Source organism: Xyrauchen texanus, chromosome 15 (assembly GCF_025860055.1).
Source record: "Xyrauchen texanus isolate HMW12.3.18 chromosome 15, RBS_HiC_50CHRs, whole genome shotgun sequence".
Classification (NCBI taxonomy): domain Eukaryota; kingdom Metazoa; phylum Chordata; class Actinopteri; order Cypriniformes; family Catostomidae; genus Xyrauchen; species Xyrauchen texanus.
In genome coordinates, this window is record NC_068290.1 from 33,960,868 (window position 1) to 33,985,932 (window position 25,065).

Here is a 25,065-nt window from a genome sequence, read left to right on the forward strand (position 1 = left end):
GTTAAACTTTGTAGACATGTTGTCAACTTGATATTTAGAATCAGTTCTCATACATTTCATAAAAAGCATTAAATGTTAACCAGATACTTCAATGCTAACCCTTGTGCCTCAATAAAATAAAAAAGTTATTCAGAGGTCCTTTAAGACAAAAATGCACAACATCATAAAACTGCCATACTAATATTACATTTTCCACTTTCAATTAGTAAATTATTTAACCAACATCAGTCCTGATCATAACTATCAAATATTCATTAATTTTCAGGATTTTAACCCTTTAAATGCCAGTTTGTTTACATAATGCCACTGTTGTTTAATGAAAACACACACACAAAATGAATTATTTTTGTGTATATTTATATATTTTTAATTTTTTTTTTTTTTTGATGATCACAATCTGGGATATGTCAATGATTAGTAACAACATTTCATTTGTTATTTTTTGTGCAGTGTCACATTTAAAAAAAAAAAAAAAAAAATTCCATGTCAAACAACTGCCATAAATATATTATATATTCATATTATTTTCCACTTTCACTGACTTAATGCCACTGTTTTTTACACACACACATTTCTCAATACACGCATACAAAACACACTCTGACATCCATACCAACACACCCACACAATTTTAGCTGCATCATTTATTAATTTGGCCTGCAGTGCTCTATAACACAGCAAACAGAAAATAGGAAAAAAGCATGTATTTGCTCCATAGGCTAAACATGAGACAAATGGCTCCATCTGGTGGAAAATATTAAAAATGTTAATTTTGAAGCCCGATTCATCAGTTTATGCTTTAATGGCACTGGGATCAAATATTGCCGTTTTTATGGGTTTCAATGGGGACATTTTTTGTCCTGAAGGACCTGATTGTAACAATGTATTATAGATGCATTATAGGAACTGAGGTTGAAATATCGAAATTCCCCCAAAATACACACCTTTGGCTAAATGTATGCCGTTGGCATTTAAAAAAATTATAAATAAAAAGACATAAATGTCCCGTAGGTCGCACAAGGGTTAAGTATGTTTTGGGCTGCTAAAGGGGGCCTGTCAGATGTGACTGTAAGTTTCCTGGTGTGTATTGGTTGAGGGTAATGTAAACACTCTTGAGCATGTCGTGTGGTGGGGTTTGAGTACTTAGTGTCGCAGTAAGTGAGATACAAGACACTCCACATCAACGATGCTGACATTAAAATGGGTACGGTAAGAAGTTTATATTGTAATGGTATATTTGGGGATGCGTTTAACTGCTACTTCAGCGGGCTTTTCAATTGCATTCTATAGATATGATTAAATATTTTTTCCTCGACCGATTGTAACGGTCATTTCAATGTATATAGTAACAAACATTTTCTGTTTGAACATTGGAAATGTGTTGCCTATATTTGCAGCACAATATGGTGCAGGGAAACGGCAGCTGCTAAATACACGAGACTGCTTTTAATTACTTTTTAAACGTTACCCGTCTCATTTTATGTTTAATGTTTCCCTTGTGCGATACATATAAACAGAAATGACTTAATGACCTAATTAAACTCCAATGTCATTACATTGTGTTGTCTCTATCGTCCTTATCATCTTAATGTTGGTCGCAATGCAAATGATCTCGTGCGCTCCTGTTCATCTTTTAAAATTTTTGTAACGGTCCTCCAACGGTTCTCTCAGTAGTTTGAGTGAAGTTTGTCTGTGTTTATTTATGTATTATTTCTCTGTTTGATCGTAGGTATTCTCTGCTATGTGTCTTCTGTTGCGATCTGGTGTATGTGTGGGGCATGTTGTCCGTCGGTCTGGCAGGGCATCATCCGATGAGTCTCGCTCTGGGTGTAAGTTCATATACTTCAGTCATTTTATTTATGTAAAACACTATTTGCACACATTTCTGTAACTGTTTTATCTACAACCTTAGTCTGCAGTGTTATATATGCCTTTTTTATTTGATAAACTTCACACTGTTTAAAAAATTTTATTTGTTTTTATTAATTTTTGCTAATCTCCCATCGACTACAATTGATAGAATGCATTCAAGATCTAATTAATTATGAGCATAATGTTTGCAGACTATGTTGATTGGTCTTCTTTTTTGCATTTATTATCATGCTGAATTGTGATTGGTCTTTCATTTTTTGGAATGAATTAACTAACTTTTGCTGCCTTTGCTTTGAATGAACGTCATCATAGTGGCTCTGATTTCATTTAAGCAGAACCAAACCTTAAAACCGTAGCTGTATGCATACAGATATTTAGAAATGTTTTGAAACTAGGCCTATGAACATACTGAATATTCAGATTTGCTTGCATATGATTTTTTTTTAATATCTTTTAAGTTTATATAATGTTTGTTACTACTTACAAACTTTATGTGAATGTTAAACATCATCATAAATCAACATAATTTCACTGCGGAAATGCCTGCATTAAGATAACAGAGGTTTCACTCTAGTTTCCTTGGGGTTGATTTTGCAGTGTATCTTGGAAAGCAACACTGTGTATTCGGTCCGTTTATGTACCCAAGGCCAATTCAACTGATGCCATTCTAAACATGTCAAGAACACGTTTCTGCAGCCTAGTGTTTATAATTTAGTCAACACTGAATGAAAGGAAATCATATGACTATGTATAAGTTCAACATTTAATGATTAATTTTTCATGCTACAATTTAAATTTATAACATCATTTGTCAGTTGTAATGTTCCTGAAGTGTTGCAATAACAAGAAATTCTCATTTTTTATCAAATGTGCATGCCAGCTCATGTAGGCTAGTAATAATGAGCCAGGAACATTTAATGAAACAGTGGCTTTCTGTTGCTCCCTCAGCTTGTGATTGGCCCGTTGAAATTAGGGAAATATTTGATTTGGTTTACCCTAAGTCAATATTAAAATATTCAGAGAGCATTTCAGCTCATTGACCTATATTTGAGATTTTACAGGTGTTTATGAACTGCATATGCATACAATAGAGGCACAGCATGTGAACAAATTGAACATGCACTTTCAGTGACATCATTAATGACAAGGGGATCTCAAACCTTTCTAGCAATAAGATACTTGGATGAAATCTACAATATTGATATTTTTCTATGTACTTGATGCTGACACATTTTTATTTTAATAAGCTAATGAGGTCTTGTTGTAAAATTACAACTTAATTGTTTGTTTTTTCACTTTATCTTCTACCTGTCTTCTTTTTCCGTCTTGCTTTCTATCCCCACCCCCAAGTTCTCTCCGACCTCCCTTTTAACAGCCAGTCAGTTTCCTGCAAAAATAGGTGCTTTGAACTGGTGGAAGCTGAAGCCCCAAATTGTCGCTGTGACAACCTGTGTAAAACCTACAACAAATGTTGCTCAGACTTTGATGAGCACTGCCTGAAAACAGGTAAGCCCATTCTACTCGGATGCGCTTATACAGTGGGGTCAAAAACAAAAAACGTTTAAACAAAGATTTTCAGCATCAAATGAATAAGGAATATTTCAATATATTTTGAACTACAGTATTTCTAGGTTATTAATCAAATAAGTACTTTTTTACTTTGTGCAAAAGCTGGGAAACTCACAAAATGCTCTTTGGAACAAATCATGCCAGGATAATATGGATCATCAGGTTTGGCACAAACTTGTGGGTCCATGCCAGCCCAGTAGAAGCATTGTGGCTTCAGACTTTTGGACCCCACTGTACATCTAATCTCTGTCAAAGCAATAGATTTCCCTCACATTGCTGTAATTATTTCCTTTAGCTTTTTGTTTGCATTAAGTTGATTGCAGGAGTTTTTGTTTCAGTTGAAGTTTTTTGTGCCCTCAGATGGAGGATTTGAGTGCAGTAAAGACCGCTGTGGGGAGACTCGTAATGAGCAACATGCCTGCCACTGTTCAGAAGACTGCATGGCCAAAGGAGACTGCTGCACCAACTACAAGTCTCTCTGCAAAGGTGGGAGTCTGGAACACAAAAATAAAATGTTAAAATAAACAAATTGCATTTAATTTAAATAATTAATTGATGGCTGTAGGACAAAAAGTCACATTCAACGCAACATATGGGGCCTGATTTATAAACATTGCGTACGTACAAAATGGACATTGAAATGTGCGTATGCAATTTCCCACACACACAACTTGCCGTAAATATGTTGAAGTGCGTACGCACTCTTTTACTAGTGTTTGTGAATTGGCGAACCCAACTGGCCAAGCAATGAACTGAAACGGCTGATTATAAACTCCACTTTTCATAACCAACATTTAGAATAAAAAAGTAATAAAAGAGTTCAGCACTCAAATCAGAAGTAACTTATACAGCTAATATAAGGCTATATTATTTTTTATATTAATTTAACTAATTGAAAATGCATTAAAATTGAAATAAAATCCAAAATATTGGTAATTAATGTGCTGCTTTAAGCAGACTTTTCCGTGGCATCATATGGGTGGAATGTTTTTTGACAGCAAGGATTTCATGGCTTGTGATAGTTTTGATTCCCAAAGACCACTCGCTTGGAATTTTGTTATATTACAGAAATCACATTCGGAGGTAAAAGACATCATTCAAATAAAGATAATCTGTGATGCACACTTTACGATCACTGACATGGAATAGCTAAACAAACGCATTCAGTAATTGAACAGATTATTACAAAGACTGGTAGTCGGCTGTCTGGATAGATATCATCAGAAACACATACTGTACAGCCACACACTTGTGCAGCACTGCACAACATTTCCCATTTACTGGTAATTTCGAACCGACACCATTTACCAGTAATTCCGACCCGAAACATAAATTAAATCCCATCTGTGGTACTGAAAAACATTATAAAAAACACCATACAAAACAAAAGATAAGCTTACTTGTTGCACATTTTATTTACTTAAAAAAAAGGCTGCAAACTGATGATGTCAGATAGTGTTTTACATGTTTTGCTTCCAGAAAAAAAAATTTATATCTATAAAAACATCCCAATCTTTGTTAGTGTTAGTTAATAAAAATACAGTTGTTCATTGTTAGTTCATGTTAGTTCATAGTGTATTAAATAATGTTAACTAATACAACTTTTGATTTTAAAAATGTATTACTATATGCTGAAATTTACATTAACTAAGATTAATAAATGCTTAATAATTATTGTTCACTGTTAGTTCATGTTAACTAATATTGTTAAATAAAGTTAACAAATGGAACCCTATTGTAAAGTGTTACCACATCATTTAAAGCAACAGTGTATATTCACATGCATCATGTAAGCTTCAGGGTGTATATTATCTTCTGTAGTTTCTTTTACTGTTAAAAGCGGTAGTATCACATGCAATGTGAATGTGAATGGATGGCAATATGCGTATAGTAATTATATGCAGTTGAGGCTTTAAGCTCCGTATATGTTGATTTCTGGGAGGAGATGGGGTGGGGAATAAAGCACATGCATGTATGCAAAAACTTCTACTAACTTCTACTGTGCCTAAGCACAATTTTAGGATGAAATCTATGGTAAGTTTTATACATAAAGCCCCCTGTTCTTTTTGTTCAAGAACACTCATGCACACTAAATGGACCAACCTGAAAATATTGAGTTTTTTATCTTGTAGAGATCGCAGAGTGATACAAAAATTGGGAAAGAATCGAGAGCCTTGTAATTATGAAACTTAACAACGTCTCTCTACAATACTTTACAATACAATTGCGGATTCCTGCAGTGAATTGACCCGTACATTTGGCCATTGCCCCTGGCAACCAATATACTACACTTTGCACGTTTCATGTCTCTTGAAGCATTGACTCTTTCCTATCGCATGATAAAATAATTTAAACTCAAATCAATACTTCATGTGCATTAATTAATTTATTTGGTGTAATAAGTGGGACAATGTACTGTCAGCTTCTTGTTGTTGAAAAATAAACACCTGGATGCTATAAGACTGCTTCGAGTCAGGGTCCTGATCACCCTCTCTGGGTTTATTTTGTAACAATGATCAACTGACGGTACATTAGTACAGTATAAGAAAGTACTAGTAATTGTGTTAGGTGGTTTGGGCATGTTACAAGTGAAACTATAAAATCAAAGACTGAAGTTCCCAATGAAGACATGTTTGCATGTGTATGACTGTCACCTGGTGCTTTATTGATTTCCTCCCTGTGTTAGGTGATGTTCCCTGGCTGCAGGAAGAGTGTGAGGAGATCAAGACCCACGAGTGTCCTGTTGGGTGAGAAATGCAGATGTGAATCCAGTGAAAGACATCACACTATAGGCCCCCCATTCATCCCACCTTTTAAATTCAACACCAAGTCCACAGCACTTATATCTTATCTCACAGCTGTTCTTTACATACGAGAGGAGAGGGAATTACTTATTTATTTAATGCTGTGAAGTGCAGAATGAAGGCAAACAGTGAGTTAAGAGGTGGTTATTGAGCTTTGGTGTTACCAAACATCTATCACGAAAGACTGCGGGGGGGTTTTGCATTACAATTAGTGTTAATGCATGCATATTCAAGACCCTATTAAATGGCTTGATGAGTGCTGATTTCTTTCCTGTGTTGATGTATTTCATATTGAATCAGGAAGTATCATTTAGGGGAAGATATTTTAATTCTAGAGAGCATTTGATTGGGTGTAAATACGTTCCTGAGTGTAAGATGAGTGATCAATATTTTTGGTACATTTTCTCGAAAGAGAAAGACTGTACATTAAAGATGCGTATATTTGCTAAAAGCTAATTTTGTCAACTTTAAGAAGTACAATTGCATATAGATGGCCTCAAAACTAACTGACATGGACTAAAAGCAACAAAAGTCCAATTGTAATTTCATGGGGTCCTTAAGTGTAACTTTTTAAACTAAATCTTAGGAATAGTACCTAAGGAAGATTTAGCTATAACAAAGAATACATTTAAATGAAAGACTCACCTGTCCACTATAAATTTAGGACAATAGCATTTTGTTCATAATTTATATACTAACGTTTCTGTTTATCTAGGTTTGTTCGGCCACCTGTTATCATGTTGTCAGTTGATGGCTTTCGTGCGTCATACATGAAGAGAGGAAATACAGTGATCCCCAACATTGAGAAACTAAGTAAGACTTAAAGTGATACCATGTCATGAAAATGACCTCTTTGGTTCTCATGGACAATAATGAATAATGACATGTCATTTCTCTAATAGGATCTTGTGGAACCCATGCGCCGTACATGAGACCAGTGTACCCCAGCAAAACCTACCCGAATTTGTATACAATTGCCACAGTATGTATTCATTTTTGTGTACGTTATGTAATGTGATATTATTTCTGTTGTCTTTTTTACTCTTTAATTACTCTTGTACTATTTGCCCTAAACATGTTTGAATAATTTTGATTTGTTGCAGGGGCTTTACCCCGAGTCACATGGAATTGTGGGTAACTCCATGCATGATCCTATTTTTGATGCCAACTTTAACTTCCGGGGGAAAGAAAAGCTTAATCATCGATGGTGGGGAGGACAACCTGTGAGTCACACTTTCTATATCTTTGCTTATAATTACTCACACTCATGTCATTATATAATTGCATTTTTTCTGTTGAATATTCACAAGACTCTTTTCCATACAGTTTAAGTGAATGGGGACAAATTTGCACAATAAATACCCTGAAAGTAGTCTATACCACTTGTGCGCTATACTCAAAGTCTTCTGAAGTCATACGATAGCTTTGTATTGGAACAGATAGAGTTTTAAGTAATAATTCACATGTTGTAAATCTCGACCTCTGCAATTGCTCTCATATCCATCCATCCATGCATCCATCAATCCATACATCCATCTTCTATAGCCGCTTATCCTATATTGGGTCATGGGTAGTGCTGGAGCCTATTCCAGCTGCCTTGTGCTCAATGCAGGAAAACACCCTGTACAGGTGGCCAGTCCATCACAATGCTCTCATATACCATTTGCATATTCAAACTGGCGCATCACGATCGTTTACAAGGCCTGCGACAACCAAAAAGCTTTTGCTATTTTGATGTCAAACCTGACAAAATGCATCTTCACTCGCCATATTTGACGATAAGCACACATTAACTGTTAAAAGTCAAGCAAGTGGTAGTGGTACAACAGCACACATACACCAAAGCACACATCTGTAGGCTACTTTGAGTAAGCAAGAGACGTAAACGAAAATATTGAGACAATTAGAACTTGTACCTCTGTAACCAGTGGAACATCATGACAATGAGCTCTTTAGATCTTGTGTGAGCTATATGAACCCGAGGGGGGCGTCTCCAACACATCTGTCAGCTATTAGCCCTGCAGCTGGAGTCCATTCTCAGTTTTCACTGAACTTTATGTCTTCTGGTTGCTGCCAGACCCCACTCACAGAGCTGTGATGGTAAATGAGGCCATCGGCTATAAAGACACATCACAGATGGTGCTGACCCAGTCTTGTCTCTGCAGTTTGACAATTTCTGCCAAAGACTTGCAAAAATGATCCAGAGAATTATCCAGAGAGTTGTTGTCTCTAATTTGTGAACTGTACTTCTGCTCTTTGTCTTTCACTTCAATGGTACGATATAACAAAAGACAGATTGTTTTTCTGATACAATCTGAACATGAGCATGAAAGAAGAAAACCTCTTTTTCCACTGAATACACAGAAGTGAAATGTATGTTTTCTCTTCATTTCTAGATTTGGATCACCGCTGTGAAACAGGGAGTGAAGGCTGCCACATTTTTCTGGCCAATGTAAGTCAACATGAGCCAAACTCTGTTGCAAACAGTGTATCTTTGAAGGTCATTTAAAACTTTATTGTGTAGAGTATTAGTGGTGCGTGCTGAGACAACTTTCTAAAGGCCTGATATACTTCATACGAAATCGAAGAACAAACGTGTGTGATGTCATTTAGAACAAAATCTGGCAAAAAGACAGTGTTTTTGCATTTGTTTCGGTGGTTCGTTACAGCTCATTTGTGCAAACTTTTAGGAAAAATTCTTACCAGCTGCTAATCACCTTACTGCCATTGATCCATATCATTGGAAGGTGTGACCTGGAGCTCAACCTTTTTTGAGGCCAACAGCTAATTTTGTTTATGTTGTTCAGTCAGTAAAGATCAGTCAATATGAACACCAGCATGCACAGTTATTAGCGAGCTGGTGTGACTTATTGAGAATATGTTTGCTATTACATTTCTATATGATCAGACTAAAATGGGTGAAAATGTCCCATATATTTACATAGATAAATGGAGCCACATCTAGGGACGAGAATATTGTAGAGACTTGGGGGTGGGCTCTTTTGACTTGGACTATTAAGCAAACACCCATAGAAAACCATAATAGCAAACTGCTAAAAACCACACACAATACCTTAGCAATCGCATAGCACGCATTGTCAATCACTCTAACATTGTGGTCAAAAATGTCATAATATATTTCTCTTTAAAGCTGAAGCATGTGATTTCTATGGCATGTTTCAATAAGTACACCCCCAAAACTCCCCCCTGTCTTCCATTTTTTGGAAAACAGATACCACCTAAAACACATGCCAGTAGTTATGCCAGTGTAACTTTGTTGGTCTAGTCTGGATGATCAAACAAACAGAGAGTTTTAATAGCCCCACAGTTGCATTTTGTTTAGGAGAAATGTACCTACAGATATCTTAGTTGTAGTTGTCTCTGCACATTAAGCTGGGATTGGAGAAAGCATTTTACATAAAAAAATAAAAATAAATACTGAAGTGCTTCAGACCAAAATTACTAGTTAATTGAACTGGAGTTAGATTTCATACGAGTTAGGAAATCACATGAATGTTCTTGGTTTCATGTGCCCAGGACTTGCCTAAGACATGGGTGTAACACAAAGGTCCCCTCATCTGCACTCACAGAGAGCCTTCAGACTGCATTTTTTCACATCGGCATAGACACAGGCAGCTTGGACTGTTTTGCTTGCAATTAGCATGAAAAGGCCCTATTTAAAAAAAGTGAGACCCTTGTAATCTCAGCCTGCATTGCGAATTCAGCACAGTGGAAGGTGAAGTGCTTTACCAAGCCTCCAACGCTGGAGGAAATTGAACAGGGCATTCTTATCTAAGCCCAGAGGTTGATGGGGCGTGAGGTTTGTGCACAGATTTATATAATATTGATTTAAATGGACAGGTCTTCAGGATTAGTGGTGGTGATAGGGAAAGGGTTTCCTGTAGAGACAGACTTAGCAACTGGCCCAAAATTTGTTAAGCGCGGGTGGGGGGTTGATCGGCCCGGGACTTTACATAGCAACTGGCCCAAAAGGGGTGGGGTTCACTGTCCTTTTCTGCATTTCGCGGCGTTGTTTTTTTGGTCTGTTCTGCATAACACGGTGGCTAATTTTAGCTTGTCGTGGACCATTCAGCCCGTTTTGCAGCTGACCCACCGGCCCGCTCGGTTATGCCGATGGCCAGTCCACCCCAGATCCGCCCCAAAGTGCGTCCGGTCCACCAGGAAAATGCCCGGTATTCAGCTTACCAGTCCAGCCCTGTCTGTAGACCTTAAATTCAAAGGTTCACTCTGCTGCCTTTGTAGCCGACAGCTCTTCTAATTTGACAGTTCACCCCAAAAATGAAAATTCTCTCATCATTTACTCACATTTATGCCATCCCAGATGTGTATGACTTTCTTTCTTCAGCAGAACACAAACACAGATTTTTAGAAGAATATCTCAGCTCTGTTGGTCCATACAAGTGAATGGTGACCAGAACGTTCAGGCTACAAAAATCAGATAACAGAAACATAAAAGTAATCCATAAAAATCCAGTTGTTAAATCCATAGCTTTAGAAGCGATATGACAACTGTGAATGAGAAACAGATCAATATTTAAGTCCTTTTTTATTATAAATCTCTACAGTATATAGAGCACACGTGTCTGCATTTATCCTGATATGTGTTGTGTTTACAGTGGGATTCCATTGGAAAGGAGAGTTCTGACCATGCTTCAATGGCTTCACCTTCCTGATACAGAGAGGTCAGTATGTGCTATGTGTTTTTCAGTGCTTTTATAGTCCAAACACTTTCCATTTAAATCTTTTAGAAAGTTTATTGCACCCTCAGTACTCTTTGGGTGATTTTCATGAAACCTGTAAAGAAAATGTCAATACACACACTCAAAATAAATAAATTAATAAATAAAATGGGAAATTATATTTGGCAAAAAGAAATTAAAGCCTACTTTTATGACGATTTAATCTTTTTTCATTGTGACTGTAACTGTACTTTTAACTGATGATTTCATTACTGTAACAAATTACAGTAAAAAAGATGGTGTTTTACAATGAGATATTAAATGAAAATCATGATGTATAAATACTTTACAATTTAAATAATAGATCATTCCCCCAATTCTAAAAAATATAATGGCCCTAAATAGGCTTTATTTTCTATATGTCTTATTTGTTTCTTTTGATTTAGGAGTAAAGTAGGATTAGGACATTTTCTTTACTGGTTTCGTGAGAATCACCCCCTATTTGTTAGACATTCATACTACCGGTCTGGAGGTTCATTCAGTATGTACCACATACTTTCAACTTATAGCTCACCCAAAAATGAAAACTCAGTCATCATTTACTTACATTCATTCCAAAACTGCATGACTTCAAACTTGGAGTTTCATGCTACTCTTTTCCATGCAGTGACCAGGGGCTGTCCATTTCCAAAAATGACAACAAAAAAAAAGCACCATATGGAAAAGAGCTATGTAAATATAAATTTTTGGGTGGACTATTCCTTAAAATGTACTCAAAACTCCCTTGACACAGTAATACTAATTTCAGTACTCTCTACTTCAAATAAATTATAGTGAAGAGGACATGCAATACTGACAACAGAACCATATGTCCTCATGTCCTCATACTGTATATTTTTGGCTTCATTATGTGATTATTTTAACAATCAAAGTTTTAGTTTTATTGGCTTTAAGGTTGGACTTTGTCTTCCTTTAACTTTGAACTTATAGCTTGTACTAGTTAAGTTTGAGTTTTTTTTGGTTTAAAGGTAACAGGTGTTTGTGTGTTTGCAGGCCATATGTTTATGCAATGCATTCTGAACAGCTGGACACCTATGGTCACAAACTAGGACCCCACAGCACTGAGGTGGGCAAAATGTACAGGAAACACGCTAATAGATCAGAAGAGCAGTTGACTGTGACAGTGTGCCTCACACCTGCTTCAAACACACACACACACACACACACACACACACACACACACACACATGTTGTGTTTCCATGTTTTATGGGGACTTTCCATAGACATAATGGTTTTTATACTGTACAAACTTTATATTCTATCCCCTAAACCTAACCCTACCCCTAAACCTAACCCTCACAGAAAACTTTCTGCATTTTTACATTTTCAAAAACATAATTTAGTATGATTTATAAGCTGTTTTCCTTATGGGGACTGACAAAATGTCCCCACAAGGTCAAAAATTTCGGGTTTTACTATCCTTATGGGGACATTTGGTCCCCACAAAGTGATAAATACACGCTCACACACACACACACACACACACACACACACACACACACACACACACACACACACACACACACACACACACACACACACACACACACACACACACACAAAAAAACATATATGGTCATGCTACAAATGTAGCAGTAATGCAAGCAAACTTGTAGCCCAAATACAGACTCCCTGTGAATAACCCTAGTGTGAGTTCATTCAAACTTGCCTCAAGCAAATTTAGGGTATAGACTGAGTTGCTGGTCTAACGTGAACAATTTGATTCACTATTTAAATATACTGCCAGTCAAACGTTTGTCATACTTGACTGAAAATCACATTACCTTAGAAACATTTTGATCTAAAAGGCTAATTACAATGTTAATTCAGAGTGTGCAGAGCTATATTCTAGACAAAGGGATAGTTTTGATTTGTTTAGCTTTTTTTCCCACTACATAATTCTTATACTTAAATTTGAATTATTTCATAGTTTTGATGACTTTACTATTATTCTAAAATGTGAAATATAACCATAATGGCAGCCATATCACCCTGCAGCTCTTGCCTGGTTGCCCACTAAAGCTAAGCAGGGTTGAGCCTGGCCAGTACCTGGATGGGAGACCTCCTGGGGAAACCAAGTTTGCTGCTGGAAGTGGTATTAGGGAGGCCAGCAGGGGGTGCTCACCCTATGGTCAGTGTGGGTCCTAATTCCCCAGTATAGTGATGGTGACACTATACTGTAAAAAAGCACCATCTTTCAGATGAGATGTTAAACCTAGGTCCTGACTCTCTGTGGTCATTAAATAAATCCCTGGATGCTTCTTGTAAAGAGTATGGGTGTTACCCTGGTGTCCTGGTCAAATCCCCCCCATTCTATCTATTATGGCCTCCTAATAATCTCCATCTCTCAATTGGCTACATCACTCTCCTCTCCACCAATTGCTGGCGTGTGGTGGGTGTTCTGGTGCACTATGTCTGCTGTTGCATCATCCATGTGGATGCTGCACACTGGTGGTGGTTGAGGAGAGTCCCACTATACTATGTAAAGTTACTTTAGTGCCTAGAAAAGCACTATATAAATGTAAAGAATTATCATTATTATTATTTATTATAATAAAGAATGAGCAGGTGTGTCCAGACTTTTGACTGGTTATGTACTCACTGCACCTCTTTACTTACAGGAGTTGAACAATATACAAATGTTGTTTTTCGTTCTTCAGCTTGACAGTCCACTGAGGGAGATTGATAAGGTGATTGGTCAGCTGATGGACGGCTTGAAACAGATGAAACTGCACCGTTGTGTCAATATCATTTTGGTTGGGGACCACGGTACCATATTTAGATGTTCAGGCTTGTGGTTTTTAAAGATGATACAATTTTAACTGCAGATCAATGGTAAATGTCCCCTTTTGTCGTCTTCTTCTTCAGGCATGGAGGAAGCTCACTGTGACCGCACAGAGTTCCTGAGCTCTTACATGTCCAACACTGAAGATATCATCCTGATTCCTGGATCTCTGGGAAGAATCCGAGCCCGAAATCCAAACAACTCTAAATGTTAGTAATTAAAGAGCAGAAAGAGATGATAGTTCTAGCCTGTTCTGGCCTATCAGCATCAGAAATAACAGGATGTTGGAAATACTGTTTGACTCTGCATTTGGAAATATGTTCTTTTCCATTGGCATAGGTAGTGTCCAAAAAGACTAATTGCAACCAGTCTTACAAAATAAGTTTTACAGTCATACTGAAATCAAAATGTATCCCATTTACTTTCTTAACATGTGTCCATTGCATGTGATTCCAAAGAAAATATGTCAGACAAAATCAAGACCCATTCTGAATTTTTTAGAATGCTTCTCTGAAATTTACCAAATTATAAAAGTAAAATGGGTTTTTATAATGACTAATTATTATGGAGGCATGTGACATTAGAATGGAGAACAATACATTCTTTATGATAGAGATTTTGTTTTATGAGTGTATGCCATCTAATTTCCCTTCCTCTCTGTGTCTAGATGATGCAAAAGCAGTTTTAGCAAATCTTACCGTGAGTAACTTTCTCCAAAAAATTTTTTTGTTATACTGTACATTATTAAAGCTTACATCATATAAGTCATTTATTAAGCCTGTTTTACAATAAATCGTAACCTTGTTACTTGCGTTAATGATCTATATAGATTTTATATTGCTTTACCTTTGGTCATTTCAGTGCAGAATTCTCTATGTTTCCTCTCTTGTAACACTTTACAATAAGGTTTCATTTGATAACATTAGTTAATGCACTGGGTATCATGAACAAACAATTAACAATGAACAGTATTTTTTAATCTTTGCTAATCATAGTTAATATAAATACAATTGTTCATTGTTAGTTCATGTTAGTTCATAGCTAATGTTAACAAACACAACTTTTGATTTTAAAAATGTATTAGTATATATTGAAATGAACATTAACCAAGATGAACAAATGCTGTAAAGGTATTGTTCATCGTTAGTTCATGTTAACTAACATACTAAATAATGTTAACGAATAAAAACTTATTGTAACGTGTTACCAATTCTCTCTGTTCTCTTGTAGTGTAAAAAGTCAGACCAACACTTCAAGCCCTACTTAAAGGAGCACCTTCCCAAACGCTTGCACTATGCCAACCATCACAGGATCGAGGAGATTCACTTGATGGTTGAGAGGAAATGGCACATAGCGCGGTAAATTGCCTGACACACAATTTAGTCTTAATGGTTAAAAGGACTGTGTTAGTAAATGTGTAAATGTCTTGATTGAAAAACACTTAAATCTACCTTCATTCGTTTTGCCATCATCTGCTGTCTCACATGCTTAATGGAAGTCTCCAGCAATGTATCTTTACTGCTGAGTTTGACCTTTTCATCAAATGCTTCTAAATGCACTACAGTTCCCTGTGCACTCATTTCCAACTGCCGTGGAAAGCTGTGACCTCTTAAGAAAACAAATGAGGGCATTGGCATAAACCAATGGCTGACAACACATCCACCATGGATGAGGACGCAGAGAGAGAGGCAGGTCCAGACGCTCTTCACTGCAGGGTTGGGACACTGTCCTATGTTTGCTTTGGCTTTGGCAGTGAATATCAAATGAAAGAAAGCTTTCAGGCTGGCTAGTGAAGATATAGTTCTGTCTAATGGTCGTGAAATGAACAACTTTACAGCCAGTGCAGCTTCACCCAACCTGTAGGTCGTTGCATGATGCAAGGAGTAAAATCAACTCTCTGAGTTTTATGAAATAATACAGAATATTTATGAGCGGGTCTCTCGCTAATACGTTATTTGACTATGCTGTGTGCCTTTGGGACTATCACTTACTGTTGAAATCACTGGATTTACTGTAGGATCTTTCCACTGAGTAAAAAATGTACAGTGTACAGCGTTGTGATTACTGAGGATTTTCTATCAGGCTGCTTGGCTTTGCCACTTAACTTCACTCAGCTTTATCATTTGCTTCCAAATGTTGATTTATGCTTGGGAACACTGGACTTTATGTTCAGTCATTCAAGCATGTTACAATATCCAACAAACAAAATGAACGTGTTGCTAACATTAACACCCATTGACCCATTCTGATCAAGGGGTTCTATAGTTCCTGGAGAAAGCTATCTGTCAGCATTACCATTAATTTCAATGGCAGTCACATGGCTGGCACATTCACAGAGGCCAGGAGAAGTGAGGGGCACACTGTATTGCTAAATTGTTTTTGAAGAAAGGTGAGTTTATCGAGCAAAGTTACAGCACATAAAAATAAGTGGTAAAAAACTGTTTACCTGTCACTCGTACTGCCCCCCCCGCAGTCATGTTATCACGGCAAAAAAATCAACTATATTTGCCATTCTGTAAAACCTAAATCTTTGCTTTGATGGATAAACACACTGACTCTCTGTACAACTATGTCAAAATGGTCAAACGTACTGGATATCAAATGAATGCACAAAACAACTAATCATACTGTAACTGACCCAGGGTTTCCGTTAACCCTGGTTTTTGAAAGTTAAAGGTGCATTCAATAATTTTTTTAATTTGTCATCTTGGCATTTCTCTGAAAACTAGTGGTGAGAATGCAGCATCACACAAACGCATTAGTTCCCCTTCTGTCACTCAGTCGACATTGTGTTGTATGATGTGACACAAGGGGTCTTCCTGGGATGCCAAACGTACCTCTGAACCTGAGAAAAGGCCAATGTCAAGTTGGCAGACAGAATTTGCATGCCCCGCCCCGCTTATACGGATATAAAGGGAAGCAGGGTAGAGAGTGTCAGTCACAATTTTTCTTCGGAGCAGAACGGTTGTGCAACAGCAAAGCTGAGTTCACCACTGTTTCACTCACCTCTGTTGGCAAGAAGCACTGCTGTTGGATCTACGGTGTGTTTCCAGTACAAGCCAGAACAAGGTCCTCCCTTTCGGCCTGTCCCTGCCCCCTCGCATCTTCACAAAGCTCAAAGAGGCAGCTCTTGCTCAGTGAAGTGGGCATCCGCATACTCAACTACATCGATGACTGGCTCATCCTGGCTCACTCTCGAGAGTTACTATGCGTTCACAGGGACCAGGTGCTCAGGCACCTCAGCTGTCTAGGGCTTCAGGTCAACTGGGAAAAGAGCAAGCTCGCCCCTGTTCAGAGCATCTCTTTTCTCGGCATGGAGTTAGACTCAGTTTTAATGACAGCGTGCCTCACCAATGAGCGCTTACATTCAGTGCTCAGGTGCCTCGCTCTCTTTGAGCCCGTCACAGCGGATCCTCTATAACAATTCCAGAGGCTCCTGGGGCATATGGCATCCTCAGCCTCGGCCGCGCCACCCGAGTTGATGCATATGAGACCGCTTCAGCACTGGCTACAGACTCGAGTCCCGAGATGGGCATAGCGCCACAGCAAATACTGTGTGACAGTCACCCATTCTTGCTGTCATAGTTTCAACCCCTGGACAGACCTCTGCTTCCTGTGGACCGGAGTCTCCTTGCAGCAGGTGTCCAGATGTGTCGTGGTCACCACAGACGCCACTCAACAGGGTTGGGGCGCCATGTGCAACGGGCATGCTGCCGCTGGCCCCTGGACAGGACCCCGGCTGCGTTGGCACATCAACTGCCTTGAGTTGTTGGCTGTATCTCTTGCCCTACGGAAGTTTCTCCCAATAATCCGGGCAAGCACGTCTTGATCCGTTCAGACAGCACCGCGGCGGTAGCATATATAAATTGCCAAGGCGGCGTGCGCTCTCGTCATATGTCACAACTCACCTGCCATCTCCTCCATTGGTGTCAGCCGTGACTCAGGTGGCTGTGCGCCACTCACATCCCTGGCAACCGCAACACGACAGAATAGGACCGGGAAAGGTCGCCTTCCGCGTTTCATAGCATTAAGATGGCCCCAGCCACTTCATGTCCTATGTGAGAGACATAGTGAGAGAAAAGGCTGCGGCTGCCGGGCTTGCTCCCATGCTAGTCATGTAGCACCTGTTCCCCCCCTCAGGGTTGCGGGGAACCTAAGGTCTGTATGTGACATCTCTTTGGGGGCGTTGGGGAGGGCTACGTGCAGCTGCCACAGTTGACTCTAGCACGCAGTAGCCTGCTTGCACCTGTCTCGACAGTTCACGTAACACGGTCAGTGAGTGCCGTTTTTAGATGGGACCCCTTGTGTCACTTCATACGACACAACATCGAGTGAGTCGTTACTGTCATGGTTACTGTTGTAACCTCCGTTCCCCGAGGGAAGGAACGAGACGTCGTGTCCCTCCTGCCACAGCACTAGACCTACCATTGTAAACGGCCGTACCTTATTTTCGGCTCCTCAGTGCAAAATCCTGACTGACACTCGCTGCCCCTCTTTCCTTTATACCCATATGTTTGGGGGGGGAATGCAAATTCTGCTGCCAACTTGACACTGGCCTTTTCTCAGGTTCAGATGTCCGTTCTCCATAATGTTTTCTAACTCCTTAAGAAATTAATTGTAATTTTGAAACTTATGTATAAAATCATGTGCACTCCCATGAGATGAAGACTCCAGTCATATCAGTAGACTCATAAAAGCTGTTTTATTCTACATGGAGAGGGTCCACACATAGGGCTGCCATGTTAGAATCACATGACCAGCCACATACTTCTCGCTTAATCCCATTAACTGCCCTTTTATTGGACATTTTAACTTTTAAGTTCATTATGAATTTGTATAATGACGTTGGTAACTGAAAACGTTATGGTTACTGTTACCTACTATGGTTATATCTTTTATGATACAGGAAGTCGTATGAAACAAAGAGGAATCATGGGAAATGTGGGTTTGCTGGTGATCACGGATATGACAATAAGATCAACAGCATGCAGGTTTGCTCTGTTTTTTGTTTCTACACTCATGGCTACAGTTGAAAATGTTGTTAGTGTTTTGTGTGCTGACACTCTGGCCTTCTTTTCAGACAATTTTCCTTGGATATGGACCAGCTTTTAAATTCAAGACAAAGATCCCGCCATTTGAAAATATTGAGCTTTACAATGTTATGTGTGGTGAGAACATTTTCTTTTATTTCTCATCCTGTAGCCTCGTGCTGACTACAAACCTTTAGGGATAAAAAGGGATAATTCACTCAAATATAACAATTCTCTCATTATTAACTCACCATCACATTGCTCCAAATCCATATTCCTGTCTTCGGTGGAACACAAAGGAAATGTTAGCTTAAGTCACAATTCACTTTCATTGCATCTTCTTTGCCTTAAAATGAATATTGAGTGAAAGTGAATAGTGACTGAGCCTACATAACATCTCTTTTTGTGTTCCATGAAGAAAGAAAGTCAAGTAAATTGTTTGGGTGAACTTTGGGTTTCGATTAAGAAATACTGATCTCAACACTCCCTCATTCATAGTTTAGCATAACGTTACACTTCACTGTAAGTGTGCGTGCCAATACACCATGCATCCATTCATTTCAGATCTTCTTGGCTTGAAGCCAGCCCCTAACAACGGTACCCACGGTAGCCTAAACCAACTTCTGAGGACTCCTGTATACATACCCAGCATGCCTGAAGAAGTGTCCAAGCCAAACCCTGCAGGACCAATCACAGCTCTCACTGATGACCTTGGCTGCACCTGTGAAGACAAGGTCAGCAATAGACTAGTTTCAGATCTTAATCAACCTTTCTAAAACTTCAGTTAAAGAAGCCATGAAATCAAAAATATTTTGTGGCTTTTAGTCCATGACTATTAGCTTTGAGGCTATCTATATGCTAGTGTACCTCTAAAAGTTGACAAATGAAGTCACTTAGGGGAAAATGAACTCGTCTTGCGATTTGTATAATTTTAAGATTAATGATGATGAGGTGGATGACTTGATTCTGAATCAGAATTCACTGTTCAAAGTCACAGTTTTGTAAAAAGTAGAAAAGTCAACATGTCTTTATAAAACATTTTTTAAATTGCTGAAACCATGCTAAAATCTTTTTTAAAGTCTTTGCTTCATGTGCATTTACCCATGCTTTTATCAGTTACTGTTGGTTACTGCATGGTTTAATGTCTGTATTTTTACTCCTTCAATCCTGCCCAGGAATTATAGCTGGCTGCTATTTCTTTTCTCTTGAACTCTTGACATTTAAGCTCTCTTAAATCATAGTAATTGCTTTTTAGGACCAAAGTGTTTCCTCCCACTGCCTCTGAAAGTGCCTTTGCCTTCTGCTCAGATGTAGATCGCTTGCTGTAGGTTTTCACCTTTAATCTTTTGCAGTTGCGTTCAAAAAGTAGGGGGCAGAGGGCATTGAAAGTGACCCTTGTAAGAGGCTATAACCTGGAGTCACTGTGGCTCTGTCTGTTACAGAACAAAGTGGAAGAACTCAATCAACGACTGAGACAAGTTATTGATGGTAATGTCCTCACCTTCTCTCTGGAATGGTTTAGTGATTCCCAAAAGCTTTTTGGTGTACAGTTAACCTGGTTCATATTGCATGCATTCTTAAAATTATTGGTCTTAATGTTTCATTAAAGGAATAGTTCACCCAATTAAAATTCTCTCATCATTTACTCACCCTCATGTCGTTCCAAACACATATGACCCTTTTTGTTCTCTCTGATGGAACACATATGCAGATGTTTTGTAGAATACTATTTTCCATACATTAAATGTGAATGGGAACCAGGACTGTCAACCTCCAAATATGACAAAAATTTGGATTGCTGGATGAACAGGATTGCTGATGACGTCATAACAGTGAAGCCACTGCGCCACCATGCCCAAACATTCCAATGTGCCTATTGAATTAATAGAAAAATCAACTAATTTCTGTGAATAAACATAGGCCATTTAAACACAGATTTTTATTTCTAAACACCCCTACATGCAAACATCTTACACATGTAATTATTTATTTATTTAAAGTCAGGAATTGTTTCTTGAAAGTCAGAGTGAGTTATGTATATATATATATATATATATATATATATATATATATATATATATATATATATATATATCAAACCTATACTGTACCTCTAATCAACTTAATTGACAAACAAATCAGCTGAATGTAAACAAGTTCAGAGAAACTGAGGTAAGATACAAGCAGACATTTTCAGATATATTTATTTACAACATAGAAGTGTTCGTTCAGAGTTACTTGTTTCACATACAGTAAATGTTTTCATTAAAATATGCATTTTTCTTGTGGTCACTTTTCTGAGAGTGCGCATTCTCTCCCTTTCTCTATCACACAGTGTGCAGTGGGCACACAGAGAATGAGGGAGACAAGCAAATCAAAGATTATTATACTGATACGCTAGGTTTAAACTGCAAATGCACACAGAATATATGACATGTTTCTACATACAGTATGTATGAATACAGAGAACACTTCAACTGGAAAACAGGAAAATTCTCACTTTTTAGGCTATTTTGAAATATCGTTTTTTTAAAGAACCCTCTGAGGGAAAAGGATGTGTTGTCCCCATAAAACAAGCATATAACAAGATATTACAAACTATATATATATATATATATATATATAAGTAACAAGGCCCAGCATGCCAGGTTTGATGTCATATAGCTTCAGAAGACTTAGAATGTAACACATAACCATTGATCTACCATTTTGAAAGCCTTTGTCCCAATCCCATCCACTTTTTTCAACATAGTCTCATAGAATGAACGTTACTATAACAAAATTTTTGCAAACTTAGTTTTATGTGCCGCTTTCTATGTTTTGCGGCAGTTTCCTGTGGAAATTAATGCTAGAAACACAACAGCAACTGTGCATTTTATTCATTTTCACAATGGCTGAATATTACTTTATAACATTTATTTTTCTGAGTGTTAGAATTTAGACTCAGAAGACCACTAGTTGAGCCCAGCCAAACATGCAAGCTGACACGAGAATGTCATATAAATGACACAAATTTATGTGGTTGCTTCAGAATATTGTCTTTTCATGTAGCATTTCCTTTTAGGAATATATTGGTTAGTTTTAAGTTTTAGGTTAGGGAGGTACGTTTTACTCATTAAAAACTTCCATCTAACCTTCACATTAAAAACCTCAACCTAACCATTTGGATTTGGAACAGCATCATGGTGTGGAAAGAGAATTTTCATTTTTGGAACTATTCCTTTAACATGTTTGGCTAAATAATTGTGTGTCTTCCACTGCCAGTAGATTTTTCTTTGTAATCTTTTGTCGTTCTTTTCTTCAGATTAGGAGATTACTCTCATCATGTCCATTATTGTCTACTTTTTGTGTTTTAGACAGCAATAATCTTCCTTTCGGCCGGCCAGCTGTCATGTTCCGCACCAAATACTGCATCCTCCATCATAGCGACTACATTAGTGGCTACAGTGAAGCTCTGTCCATGCCTCTCTGGACATCTTACACTGTATCTAAGCAGGTCAGGTTACTTATTTATATCTGGCTTATAGTCAATTCTCCAAACACAATACTTGCTGTATGGCATTGGGGTCTGAACTGGACTATGTTTCTGTTGTGTTGCAGGTGGATTTCACCCCTTTGCCCGAGGCTCTGAGTAACTGTGTGCGGCCTGATATCAGAATTCCTCCGGCATACAGTCAGTCCTGCTCAAGCTATCGCGCAGACAAACAAATCTCTTATGGCTTCCTCTATCCACCTCGTGAGTTTTTATATAAATACACAAACTATGCCAATTTTATGAGACATTAACATAGAACTGCGGTTAAGATAAATTTGTGACAAATTTGTGTGAGACTAACTGCCTACGAAAGGTTTATTCACACCAAGACTGAAACAAATAAAATGAAATAGAAATTCACCCCTGTACAGTATGCTGCATTGTTCTAAAAAAATGTTCTGCCACATGGATCTTTAAGCATTCGGGTGTCAATGCATGGGATTAATATATTTAATGCAGTTATTTACCTAATTTGGCATAACTGTTTTATTATGTTATTTCTATGTTTTTTTTTTTTGAGGGATGCATTTTGAGGAATATTAAATTTGTGCATTCTTCTTCATATATATGCATGTATTTTGCTACAAATGAGTATTTTTCATACGAACTCTCGAACCCAGCATCACTTTTTTAATGCCTGGATAATATATCACAAGGTACAGTGATAAACACGTGGAACAGTAGGAGAAGGTATAGCATAAAATATTATGCATAACATGTCAAATACTATTGAAGAAGACAGCCTCATGGTCTTTTCTTTATTTAATTATTGCATATTTGTATTGAATTCAGGGTTTCTTGTGCATAGGAAGAAAAATATCACTGTTACAGGTCTTGGTGTGAATAGGACATTATTTTGTTTCTGTCATGGACACAAAGTTTATTGGACCCAGGTGAAACTGTATTTAAGGATAAAATTATCATTTACTTCTATAATTAAAAACAACTACTGGGAATCTCAATTCATACAATTGGTTATGAACCAGGACAAGAAGGGGTCAGGCAATCAAGTAAGGGTGAATCCACTTAGCCTTTCATCTATAATCTGTAAAAGCATTGTTTTCTACGACACAGGTGATGTTTTCTAGGACAAGCCTTTGACAAACTTACATCACCATTGGTCAATCACCATAAACATTGTTTTAGTTAAGTATTTTCTGGAAACAAACCACCACTCCAGTATAGAGGTTTCAGACTCTTGTTTTAATTTTTTCTGTCCATTATATTGCCACTACAACTATATACAACTATGAGTTTTATCTGTACAGTGTTAAGCTGCGTACACACTGCCAGCGACATTGCGTGAGACAGCGACTCCATCCCATTCATTTTCAATGAGAGCACAGCGACTTCCGACGACACGAGCTGTCGCGACCGTTGGCGACTAGATGTGGGCGTGTCCAGTGACGCGACAAAGTTGAGACAAGTTCGACTTTATTCAAATGAAGAGCGACTAACGGAAGCGACAGCCAATAGGAGAGAAGACGGGAGAGCTCACGTGATCCCTCTCTCTCTCTCTCTCTCTCTCTCTCTCTCTCAGCTCCTGCAGAAACGGAAAGATGGATGAAAGGCTAATTCTTGCTGTTAGCAATTTTCCAGTGCTCTATGATATGGATATGGTATATCCAGCTGCAGCTCTTGCACCAGCCAGTGGTACTCGCTGTGCTGACTCAGAGATTTAATGGTTTTGTGGACCCAGACAGACCGGCGTTTGCGCCGCAGCTAAACAGCCGCTATGGCAAACAGCACGCCTTGTTTCTCATTCATCTTTGATATAAAGCATTTTATGTACTGATTCCAGTTATATTTAGTCTTTTCCCTCCAAAATGTTTGCTTTTAGCGCCAAGAAAAGCGATTTGCTCTCAAGAGCAATGGAATGACATCCGTGAATGTCATTTATAAACGTTACTTGGCAACCAGCAGTGGGAACGCCCACTAGTGACTTCACCGCCAGCCACTGTCGACCTGCGGCTACAAAGTCGCTGGCAGTGTGTACGCAGCTTTACACTACCTAGCTCAGTGCCTGTGAACTGCAAGACCACATATTAGTTCCCAAAGAACTTGAAAGTGTCAATATTTCTTTCTATTTTTTTGCAAACTCTCACAAATTGTTTTATTTGTCTACTAAGAACAAGGGTACAGCTACATATGTGTATGTAATAACAACTAACATCTATTAAAATATATTTTATTTACTCCATCAACTAGCATCTTATGGAGTTTTGGGTTCCTTGCCACAGTTGCCTTTGGCTTGCTCACTGGGGGTCTAATCTGGGGGCATTATTTTAAATCATGTTATTCATTTAAACTGTACAATGAGGATTTTAAGACATTATGGTATAATTTTTTTTAAAGTTGCTTTGAAACAATGTCTGTTGTGAATAGTGCTACACAAGTGACTTGATTTGACAAGGCTAAAAAACTGTTCATACAAGTATTTGAAAAGTATTGAAAATAAATGATGAAGGCCTGGTAAAAAGTTTAAAAGTCAATTTTATTGTGACTACAATACTTGTATAACAAAAAGGAAAAAAAAAGGTGAAATCTGTTTGTTAAAAAAATGTCAAACCCTGGTATATGAACATTTGTTTTGTCCATGGTCTTCTGATTGACAGAGTTCGCCTCCACTCAGGAAACAAGATATGATGCTGTTCTCATTACCAACTCAGCACCGATGTACCAAGCTTTCAAACGTAAGTGTTCCTTAAA

At 38.0% G+C, this 25,065-nt stretch overlaps 1 protein-coding gene across 2 annotated transcripts in view; it reads left to right on the forward strand.

The window, feature by feature from the left end:
- Positions 1-1,061: 1,061 nt before the first annotated feature.
- enpp2 (ectonucleotide pyrophosphatase/phosphodiesterase 2) overlaps positions 1,062-25,065 on the forward strand; it is a 29,554-nt gene continuing 5,550 nt past the window's right edge. The window contains exons 1-22 of one of the 2 annotated variants that reach the window (XM_052144435.1): positions 1,062-1,204; positions 1,730-1,829; positions 3,223-3,378; positions 3,802-3,927; positions 6,128-6,188; positions 6,961-7,058; positions 7,148-7,227; positions 7,349-7,468; positions 8,642-8,697; positions 10,883-10,948; positions 11,999-12,071; positions 13,667-13,775; positions 13,875-14,000; positions 14,459-14,490; positions 15,022-15,149; positions 18,698-18,782; positions 18,872-18,959; positions 19,386-19,555; positions 20,174-20,309; positions 22,178-22,317; positions 22,422-22,557; positions 24,972-25,049. In XM_052144435.1, the coding sequence (XP_052000395.1) occupies positions 1,187-1,204; positions 1,730-1,829; positions 3,223-3,378; positions 3,802-3,927; positions 6,128-6,188; positions 6,961-7,058; positions 7,148-7,227; positions 7,349-7,468; positions 8,642-8,697; positions 10,883-10,948; positions 11,999-12,071; positions 13,667-13,775; positions 13,875-14,000; positions 14,459-14,490; positions 15,022-15,149; positions 18,698-18,782; positions 18,872-18,959; positions 19,386-19,555; positions 20,174-20,309; positions 22,178-22,317; positions 22,422-22,557; positions 24,972-25,049 (2,182 nt within the window). In that variant the 5' untranslated portion in view covers positions 1,062-1,186. The remainder of the gene's footprint in view (positions 1,205-1,729; positions 1,830-3,222; positions 3,379-3,801; positions 3,928-6,127; positions 6,189-6,960; positions 7,059-7,147; positions 7,228-7,348; positions 7,469-8,641; positions 8,698-10,882; positions 10,949-11,998; positions 12,072-13,666; positions 13,776-13,874; positions 14,001-14,458; positions 14,491-15,021; positions 15,150-18,697; positions 18,783-18,871; positions 18,960-19,385; positions 19,556-20,173; positions 20,310-22,177; positions 22,318-22,421; positions 22,558-24,971; positions 25,050-25,065) is intronic. The other variant, XM_052144436.1, reaches the window with a different exon arrangement.